At 32.7% G+C, this 10,414-nt stretch overlaps 2 protein-coding genes across 2 annotated transcripts; one reads left to right on the top strand and one right to left on the bottom strand.

Annotated features, from left to right (window-relative positions):
- Nucleotides 1-2,903: 2,903 nt before the first annotated feature.
- On the bottom strand, nucleotides 2,904-5,728 carry LOC114183762 (beta-glucuronosyltransferase GlcAT14B-like). Its single transcript, XM_028070889.2, has 4 exons — nucleotides 4,962-5,728; nucleotides 4,803-4,878; nucleotides 3,935-4,050; nucleotides 2,904-3,607 (listed from the first exon to the last, which is right to left on the bottom strand). The coding sequence occupies exons 1-4, from the start codon at nucleotides 5,563-5,565 to the stop codon at nucleotides 3,093-3,095; spliced, it is 1,311 nt and encodes a 436-aa protein (XP_027926690.1). The 5' UTR covers nucleotides 5,566-5,728; the 3' UTR covers nucleotides 2,904-3,092.
- Nucleotides 5,729-7,823: 2,095 nt separating this feature from the next.
- LOC114186360 (actin cross-linking protein, putative (DUF569)) lies at nucleotides 7,824-9,146 on the top strand. The gene is made up of 2 exons (XM_028074428.2): nucleotides 7,824-8,740; nucleotides 8,818-9,146. The coding sequence occupies exons 1-2, from the start codon at nucleotides 7,891-7,893 to the stop codon at nucleotides 8,820-8,822; spliced, it is 855 nt and encodes a 284-aa protein (XP_027930229.2). The 5' UTR covers nucleotides 7,824-7,890; the 3' UTR covers nucleotides 8,823-9,146.
- Nucleotides 9,147-10,414: the final 1,268 nt, after the last annotated feature.

The raw sequence follows: 10,414 nt of genomic DNA, 5'->3' as shown, positions 1-10,414 counted from the left end.
GAGAAATCGACCAACCAGAACGAACTGCGAATTGGACCGTTCAAAACTTTGGCTTAAACATTACCCCGTTCTTTCATTATCATAATAATAAGTTTTGTCTTTTACTTATAGTGTTGAATAAAAATCTCGATGTTAATTCTAAATGTAAAAAGATAGAGTAAAAAGGGTTAAATATGGTTGTAATTAAACTAATCACAATTGAAATTTATTCTTATCTTAAATATTATTAGATTTTGGTTCTTGAAATTTAAAAATGAATAAATATAATTTTTTCAACTCAACTTAATTACCATTTCAAAATTTTATGTGGAACAAAAGATGAATTTAAATTTGATAGGTAGAATAGGTAAATAATAACCGAAGTAGTGTGGTGAATGAGTGTTTGATAAATTCATCAGAGATGTGGGTTTCGATTGAAGCATTCAAGTTGACTTGTCAAAAGAATTTGTTGGTTTACCCCACCAAAGTTAATGGCAACTTCATGAGCAATTGGTATGGGTTGAGAAGCATGTGTCGGCAATATCTATATATTGTTGATGTTTTGGCAATGGAGTTTGTAAATTAAGAAGAGAAAGGAAGAGGGAAAACAAGTGGTTGAGAAAGTTGTGTCGCAGGAGAGATGACATTGTAGATGCATTCAAAAACATGTAATTTACCAATGTCATTCTCATGTGACACGATTCCCTTCGACCACTTTCTCATAATAATCTCTTTATAATGCACTTTCTGCTTCTGTTTCATCAAAGTGGATCAACAGCGAATCCCAGGTAAATTACCAACTGTGTTTTGCTTTTCTGTACTTACTATGTTTCGGTGTCACTCTCTTTGTTTTTATTTTATGTACTTTATATAAAAAGTAGGACATTATTAATGTAATTCAGAAAAAGAATTCAATCATAGGCTACTTAATAAAATATTGCTTTTCTTCTTTTTGAATATTATGTTTGTCAAAATATACATATATGGCTTTTTATGCAGGTGAGTCAATCAGTTCTCAAAACGTCTTCCGTGGTGATTCAAAAACTATACGAATAGATTTAATAATAGATTATCTTAGTTAAAGTTTTTATAATAAAATCATTTCTTATTAATTGATAAAAAATGACGATTTTTTAATGAACTAAAATTTAATAATAGATTATCTTAGTTAAAATTGTTTTACATACTCACAAATGCATTATTTGTAGGCATATATAACCAGGTTAAAACACTCATCTCAATACGAGAATATTGTTTTCTAACAATTATTTATGATCTAAGTCCAAGTTTTGATTTATGTTAGGGTAAATATTTCTTGAATATCATGTTTAAGATTTCTGAGTATGACTGATACGGTAGTTACTTGCATCATTATTGTTTGTTTATGTATCTCTACATGAAAATAATTAAAAAAAATTATTAAGTTTAAGTTTATTATAAATTTAAATTCTTATTAATTTTTTTATTAAATATTAAAAATATGTATACTTAGATATTTTTAATTGAATTTCAATATTTTTGATTTTGTCGTGCAGTGACATTTTTACTTTACAGTATCAAAACACAACGTCATGAACTTAGTCAACAATGAAAATAATCTCTAGAACACTAATTATTTTGACATTGTTCCATTTTTTAAATAATACTAAAACAAAAATTTAGCCAATTATGTAGAGATAGAAACAATGTTATTAATTAAGATTCTAATGCTTATTTTTTTATTGTTTAAACTTGTGATGTTTTTTAAAACTGCAAAATTAAACCGTCATGTCACCAAGTGAGGTGACAATTTGATTTTACAGTTTCAAATATAATATCACAATCTTGGTCAATGATAAAATGAATAAAAGTGAATCTCTAGAACCCTGAATATCTTGACATAGTTCCATTTTCTAAATAATATTAAAGCAAAAATTAAGCCAATTTTGTAGAGATACAAAATAATGTTGTTTGGTAAAGATAATTAAAATTCCAATGTTTCACTTTCTTATTGTTCAAATTTGTGATGTTCTCCACCAAGTTTATGGTACAATTGTTTCTTCCGCAAAAATTGAGCTTATTTGCATGTGTCGCTTAAACAAGAAAGAGATCCTAAAACATTTGACTGCCACACATTCCACCGATTCAATTACTAGATTACTTAGGACCTCTTTTAATTCAATTCCAAGGTGGAGTTATCAAACTATAAAAAAAATAAAAGTAAAAATAAATCTTTATAATTAAACCTTTTCTATTCCAATATAAACTTGATACAATATATAATAAACAAGATATTAAACATAATTATATAAAATAAAATAATAAAATAAAGCCTTCATGTCCACTAGTTATAATAATAGTTATAAATAATGATGTTGAAGAGGGACTTTAATCTTAATTGGAGAGCATTCATCCTGACAATAAATGCATACACTTTCTGCATTATTTTTCCTTTTATCTATATTGCATCAAGCATTTTATTTAACATTTTCATTTTTCTGTGCCTCTCTTTTTTTCATAACTTTATTACTTTTTTCCATAATAATACAATCAACATCCACCTTTTTTACAAATGAACTAAAGAGAATCATATTTGGCACCAAAAAAGATTTTACTCCCATAAACTAAACCTGTAAAACTCAACCATCAGGCATCAACTTATTCATTCTCAGTTGTATGCAACACCTACAACCCTCAGCAAGTGTTGTTCATTACTCGAGCCAAGTAAAAGGAACAAATAAATAAGTATATATGCATATATCTCCCATTCACAATAGTCTTAAGTCAGATTTCAGCTCTCACCTTCTACACACCAACACTACCTCACACCAATGTCAGGTAAAATGCACCAAACATTATTTAGTGGTTTTAAGGTCAGTTGTTTCATTCATGTCACAAAATTGCAGAATGTGATCTAGTTCTGCTGTCAATATCATGCCACCGGATAGCCTCAATTCTTGTCAATATATAAAAAAATCGTGTATTGGTGCTTTACACTCGCAATATTTACATTTCCTACTGAAAAGGTACATGAATTCACCCATCAGGTTAACTAAATAGAGGAAAAAAAAAACTGAGGCAAGTGGCAAGCGACACAATGTCAAGAAACCACTGCTGTTAGCAGTAGGTTTTTGTCATGCACACTGTTTTGTTCGGAAATTTTCATCAGACATCATTGAACTGATCAAAGTTTGAAGCCTTTTAGAACCTGGGCCAGGCTTAAGGACAGTAGTATCACCAACTACAGAACAAGGATCGCTCCCATTCTCCCTGCTTCCTGTGCACCAGCCACCAGGAACAACCATTCCAGGTCCTCTAGACAAAAGCTCTGCATCGATTTTGTCCAATACTGGATCGTCTCCGTGGAACTTCCTCGCGAAGGGGGCGTTGCTGTCAACCATTCTTTTCATGTAATCGGTAGAAAGGTAGTGGGGATGTTGCCTGGGAGGATTGTCCCAAGAAATGAAGTGAAGATCACTATTAACAGTTGTGTTCTTGAACTCTTGAGCATTACAAATGACAGTGTGGAAGTACCCTTCAGGGGAAGATACGAAATTTGTGTAGTACATGAGAGCCGTACGAGGTAGGTTGTCCCATCCCCATATGCAGTAATCAATGAAAGATCTTGATAGTACCATCCAAGCCGAACCTAACATGAGGGAAAACCCTTAATTAATCACAGTAATTCCAAACCAAAAACCTTGCTTCTGATGAAGAAAACCCCGACTCCGAAGCAAGTTATAAACTGTAACCCATAAGTATGAAACAGCAACCCACAAGCTAGAACATATAAATGAATGCACAGTCACAATTTCGCTGCAATTCTTGTCATTATAGAAAATTGCAAACAAATGCAGCAACAATTATGATCACATTGTGATTGCAAAGAGTACAAAAAACTTGACGTCATGGCCAGATGCTGGCAACCCACATAAAATCCAGAGAACAAAAGTAGACATAAGAAATGGATGAACACCTGTGAAAAGTTTGAAGGCCGTTGGTTTACTTCTCCTCTGCGTTATCCAAAACACATCTTGCTTCTTAGTCATATACAACCCGGGATCGATAATTATAGGCCTTGCTCGTTGATGACTACAAATAAGCATAACAATGCTTTAAAATAAAACGCATTCATAGAGTTTCACATGAAAAACAATTTATTATTAAAAATATACTTAATTGGAGTTTCAGTTTCTGAAATATGTGATTGTGCTATGTGTGTCTCCAATTACCGCGTGGTGTCTTTCATGTTATCTCTCATTCACAGCCAGGTTCTTCTATCCTCATTCCATCCAACCGAGATAAAAGTATAACTTAAGCAAATGGAATCTAACATCTATGCAGTAGGTAAAAAATAGTAGTTTGTAATCGGATGAAAATGTTTAAATCATCTCACCACAAAATATTTACTCCGGTAAATAAAAGAAATTCTAAGTAAAAGGAACTCATTGATGCAATAAGAACTTGAAAGTTCAAAATGTACATTCACACTACTTCATACTAAATATGTAGTTAAGTATTAGAAAAGATGTTTAATTACTCATTTAGTTTCTATAATTAAAAAGAAATCTCTTGATCCCTACACTTAAAAAATCCCTTTTAGAATAATGAATCAGGAGTTCTAATTTACAAGGATTTTATAATTCTAAGTTCTTCTGCTACTTTAACTTCAGCTTATACAGGTGAATGCGTATAATAGAATGTGAAAGGATTAAAAATTGTATGTGTATGAACTAAAAAGGAATGGTTTTTTAGTATACGTACTAAAAAACAAGACATTTTCTAACTGTACTCGGCAAATTAATAAAAAAAGGGGGAGAATGCATTTAGATAAGTACACTCACTCTTTCCACCCAATGTCACTTGTATGATCAATGAAATTAAGATCGCGTGGCAATTGCGACAACGCGTGCAGCAGATCTACCCGACCAAAACAAAAAACTATTCGGTTAAAAGGAGAAGAAGAAGCATACCAGAAATAGAAAGAGTTTGAAGTGACGAACCGTCTTGGGTAACGAGGGGGTAATCGGAGGCGCTGAGGTTGATGAACCAATCCCAGTAATGGGAGTCGGAGAGTGCGATGGCGGCAGCGTGGAGGGTGTTGGCGACCATGGTGGGGCCGCGGTAGGTGATGAGGTTGGCTTTGGAGATAAGGCGGACGTTGCGGAAGTGTCGGAAGGTGGGGTGGCGTTCGATGTGCGCGGCGAGGAGGTGGCGTTCCTCGGGGGAGGAATGGCGGTCGAGGTGGATGATGTAGCGGTTGCGGGGATGGTAGAGGGCGGATAGGGCGCGGAGGAGGGCAGGGGCGTCGCCGGCGGAGGCGGAGATGAGGTAGGCGAGGACGGGGGGAAGAGGGGATGGGGGAGGGAGTGGGAGAGCGTGAAGCTTGGACTCGACGAAGGGGGATGGGACGGAGATGACGGCGGAGAGGGGGAAGGGGAAGATGAGGGTGGCGTCGGGGGAGGTTAGTCTGAGGGCGAAGAGGAGGAGGGAGATGAGGGAGATGAAGGAGGCGATGGTGATTACTGGGACAATGTACTTTCGTTGTTGTTGATGATGTTGTTGATGTTGTTGATGGTGGTGGTAATAATGCTTTAGTTTCTTCATTGTTTGGGTTTGGGAATTTTGATGCCTATGTCACAGATTACTGAACAGAGTCTGAGAAGAAAGAAGAAGGAAGAGGGAAGAGAAGAAACAAATGTTGGTGAGTGATGAGAGAGGGTGAGTCACCACCACCTTCACTCGATCACGATGATGGTAGATGGACAAGTTGGATTGGATGATAGTAACTTGTTTATTGCTGTTTTAAATTTTAAAAATAAAATAATTTAATATTAAATACATTGAAATAATATTAAAGAAAATTGTCTCACCTTTTTTTATTTTTGGACAGAAAAATTACACCTATTTTCTTTTATTCCTTAGATTATCGCATTATGGATGAGAAGTGTCTGATTTTTCTCTATAATATATAAAAAAAAGGCGTGTGGTTTGAAAAGTCGTTAAGTTCTAGCTATTTTTTTATGTTCATAATTAATAAAGAAAGAAAATGAAAAATAAAGAATCAAAATTAATGAAAATACGATAAATAATATTATCAAAATAAAGATAAAAAATAATGGAATAATAATAATAATAATATGAAGAGAAGTGGGAATTAGGCTAATAACAACATACTAATTGGGTATGTTAATTATTCATCAACTATTTTGTTTCAAGAATAAAGTTAAGCATAAACTTAAGCTATGTATTTAAAATCGTTTTAACTCAATATAATGTTTTTATATTAATTTATTTAAAAATGAAATTTTAAAATAGGTATATATTAATAAGACATAAGAGATGTAATAGGGTAAGAAGTCAAAAAATAAAATAAGGTTGAAAGAAAATAATAATAAGTTCTGAAATAAAATGGAAAGAAAAACATGAGAAATTGTTCATTACATAATTTATCGTCCACTGTTTCACGAGATGAGCTGCTCACGTGGATAAATTAGGGATAAATAATGCGAAGTGTGAATTTTACATATTCTATATATTTGGAAACCATTTTATAAAGCAAAACACTATTCTCGTCATTTCCGAGATAAAAAGAAAAACAGAATGCAAATTCCTTTTTTTTTCTTCAGGTTGATAAAAAAATGATTAAATATAAAAGAATATAAAACAAATTACTTGCTTTATTCATAAACGTCTTCTTTTGGTTTCACTTTAATTCAGAACAAAATTATTCAATAGTTTAGTGAAACATGAAAAAGCCTATTCCATATTATTTATTCTAAATAAATTAAAAAAAATCCTTTTCTATCATTTAAATTTCTTATTATTTATTGTGATTATATAAATTTATTCAGATTTGTATGATAGTTTTCTCTTTCTCCATAGAGAAAAAAATGTGACAACATAACTATAGTAGAGTACACACTCTAAGTATCTTTTGCTATCTAGGTGTCAGTCACCTTTTGTAGGTGATCGATCAATTGGGGTCGATGATTTCAACTTCTAAGAAGGGGTAGGGTTAGGTGAATGTGAAGTGGATAGTTACATTTTTTTACCATTATTTTCCTACACATAACTACATTTTTTATTTCTGTAAATTACTTTTTAATTAATTATAATTATTTTTAGTAAACAATTCACGTTAAGTTGATTTGTCGTTTGATATCTAAAACAAAATTAATATAATTTATAAAAATTATATCTATTTATTTTAAAATTTAATTTGTATCAAAATTTTAAATATAAATAAATTTTAATTTTATATTAAATTTTAAATATTAAAAACATATTTTATCCTTAATTTTATTTTTCATCAGAACCTAATGTATTAAATGAAAAAGACGATTAATCATTTTATATAAAATTGTCGTCATCTATTCTATATTTTTAATTAAGAATTCACTCTTACTATTATTTGCACTGATTAACGTCAATTCTACAAATTACACAACATCAGTTATACAGCAGTTGTTGAAAGAAAAATAATTGGAAGTCCTAATTTTCATCTTTATATACTTGTACTAATATAGGATACTATTTTTTTTTAAGAAGGAAATTCTTATCATTTAAATATATACACTCTTCTATTTCTTATAATGTGAGGTTTAAATTTTGATTACACAAACCAGTAAAACTATTAATTTTGTGATTTTATCCTCATGGTTTCGGCACATTTTTTACACAGAAGAATGATATATTAATTTTGTTTCAATAAATCATTGATGGTAATGAAAACTTATTTTTTGAGAACCACTCGTTGAGTTTTGCACTCTAATTTTACCCGTAAAACTCCATCATTCATAATGAACATGCAAAACGAAACATCCTAAAAGTCCCTCCTTTTAATCTCCATCATCACTTTTTCTATGCCAAAACCTATGAGAAAGTAGCAAACTCGAGAAGAGACAGAGAAATAAAAGTGGTGATTCTGGAATGGAGGTGTTCGAAAAGGCAGAGGTGGTGCGTCTGAGGAGTCACCACAACAAATATCTGTTGGCAGACGATGACAAAGACGGTGTTTACCAAGATCGAAACGGGACATACAAAAATGCAAAATGGAGCGTGGAGATCGCGGATGGTTCAAACTGGATAAGACTCAAGAGTTGCTATGGCAAATACTTAACAGCCTCCAACATGCCGTTTTTGTTAGGCGCCACGGGGAAGAAAGTGACTCAGACCCTTCCCACAAGGTTAAACTCTTCTTTGGCCTGGGAACCCGTGAGACAAGGTGCACACGTGAGGCTCAAGACACGTTATGGACAGTTTCTGCGTGCCAACAAAGGCTTACCACCCTGGAAAAACTCCATCACCCACGATATCCCACAGCGCACATCGACCATAAACTGGATCCTCTGGGATGTCGACCTCGTACAGCTCCGACCAGCCCCTCCCAAACCTATTTCTCTCCATCCTCCCATCTCAGAATCTCCTTCTCATTCTCCACCCGATGATGATGATGCCTCCTTCAGTATACATCTTAGGTCTCCTGATCTTCCCACAACTCAGGATCAAGAGGCTGTGTCACCGATAAAAGATGGAAGGATTGTATTTTATAACGTGGAACAACATGGGTATGCTTCTAAGGAGAGTGAAGAAAAATTCTTCTCATTCAACGGAAGTAGCGTGGAGGATTTGAAGGAGAAGTTAAAGGAAGAGACAGGGTACGATGATATTGTTGTGTGCTGCCGCAACCCGTTCAATACCGAACTTCATCCCCTTCGTTTACAATTACCTCCTAACAACGCTGACATGCACGTTGTTGTCATTACTTCTTCCTGCAATGGTCAGTATTTCTTTTTACACTCCCACTTCTGCAGTATGTGCGTTCTTAATTTGTTGTACCAACTTTTGTTTTTCTAGCATAAACAAATGACGAAGAAGATGTTGAGCATCACACGTTCATCCATTGGTGGAAATGCACCGTGAAAAGAAGGGTTCGACTCAAAATCCATGTTCTCACTCCAAGAAGAAAAAGGCACCGAGAAGACGAAAGTAGAGAAATCGAAACGTTAGAAACACCATGAAGAAGTAATGTTTCTCCTTCCGTCTTCGGAATTCAATATTCTTTCTTCTGAAATCTGTAATTTTCTTCCTCACCCCACCCATATCCAATTGTTGTAGAGAATGTAAATATGTAAATGATTTTTCGTTTAATGTAGAAAACATAATTTCAACTATTATCTCACTTTTCAAATTAACTTCTTTCGTATCTTTAGCAATTCCCTCTTTTTTTGTTGAAATCAAAGTAATTAAAAATGTTATATATAATTAATAAAACGTATACGTGAGTTTAAATTAATCTGTTACTGAAGGTTTCTGAATTTGAAAATATCTTGTGCAACATATCTTCCCAAATATATTTTTTATATATTTTGGATTGGAGATTTCAAAATGTATATTTAGATCCGGAAATATTTTTTGGAGGACTGAATCCGAAAACATAGAAAAAAAAGGACACAAGATTTTTATTATGGTTTTAATGCGGATAAGTTTGGGAATTGCAAATTTTATGGGAGTGCATAAAGAAAAAGGGTGCCGGAAGAAAAAAAGTGCAGGAATAAATGGCCCAATACATTGTCTAGAAAGGCTCCCATATCTGACCAAAAAAATGTGAAAAGAAAAGCTCCAATGATAAGAATCCTCATAAAAACTATCACGAAAAGTATAAACTAATTTACCTAATGTATAAAATAAATATAAGTAAATAATCAGTTGTCTTGGACAGACATATTAATTTATAAAATTAAGAAAAAATCTGAAAATTTCCATAGTTATGTATGCGTTTCTAAAATTATTATTATTATTTTTTTTACTTTAGTCCCTAATCCAGGAACTTAACTGATAATAATCACAACCAAAATGAAAAAACAAAAATCTAGGGACTTAAGTACAAACTTCAAATAATTTCAGAGATATAATTTCAAGAACATCATTTATTAAAAAGGATACATTAGAAAAACATTCATATTATTCTAATACATCAATAAATGACGGAAACCATTTTATGTGAAGATTAAGTTTATAGAAGAAAAAAGTTTAAGAGATACCTTTTTAATATCGTGGATAGTTCTAAAATTATCCTAGTTTCACAATATATATTTTTGTCCTGGCTTCATAAAAGGAAAAGTTAGAATGTGGAATTTTGCATCAAAGGCTAATAATCTGTGTTATTTCATGAAAAGATAAATGACTAATCCTTGGCAAGAACAATCTTAATCCTTATCACATAACACCGTTTTGCTATGGCCACAACACAACCCTACAAGGGAAGTTATTACGTGGAGCCTACCTTCAATGGCAATCTTTATATCATGTCATAATCTTGATTTTCTGGTCAAACTCCTATTGAATCGCAAGTTGCCAACTTTGAATTTTGTCAACTAAAATCTTTCCTCTTTTTGAAGGTCAATATATATTATAAATTCAAATTTTACATTTAATAAAAATGAACCCTATA

The sequence above is a fragment of the Vigna unguiculata genome, chromosome 5 (genome assembly GCF_037176805.1).
Source record: "Vigna unguiculata cultivar grain cowpea cultivar isolate G323 ecotype 2 chromosome 5, ASM3717680v1, whole genome shotgun sequence".
NCBI classification, from domain to species: domain Eukaryota; kingdom Viridiplantae; phylum Streptophyta; class Magnoliopsida; order Fabales; family Fabaceae; genus Vigna; species Vigna unguiculata.
The sequence above is the reverse complement of the archived record's forward strand: the minus strand, read 5'-3'. Positions and strand labels throughout refer to the sequence as shown.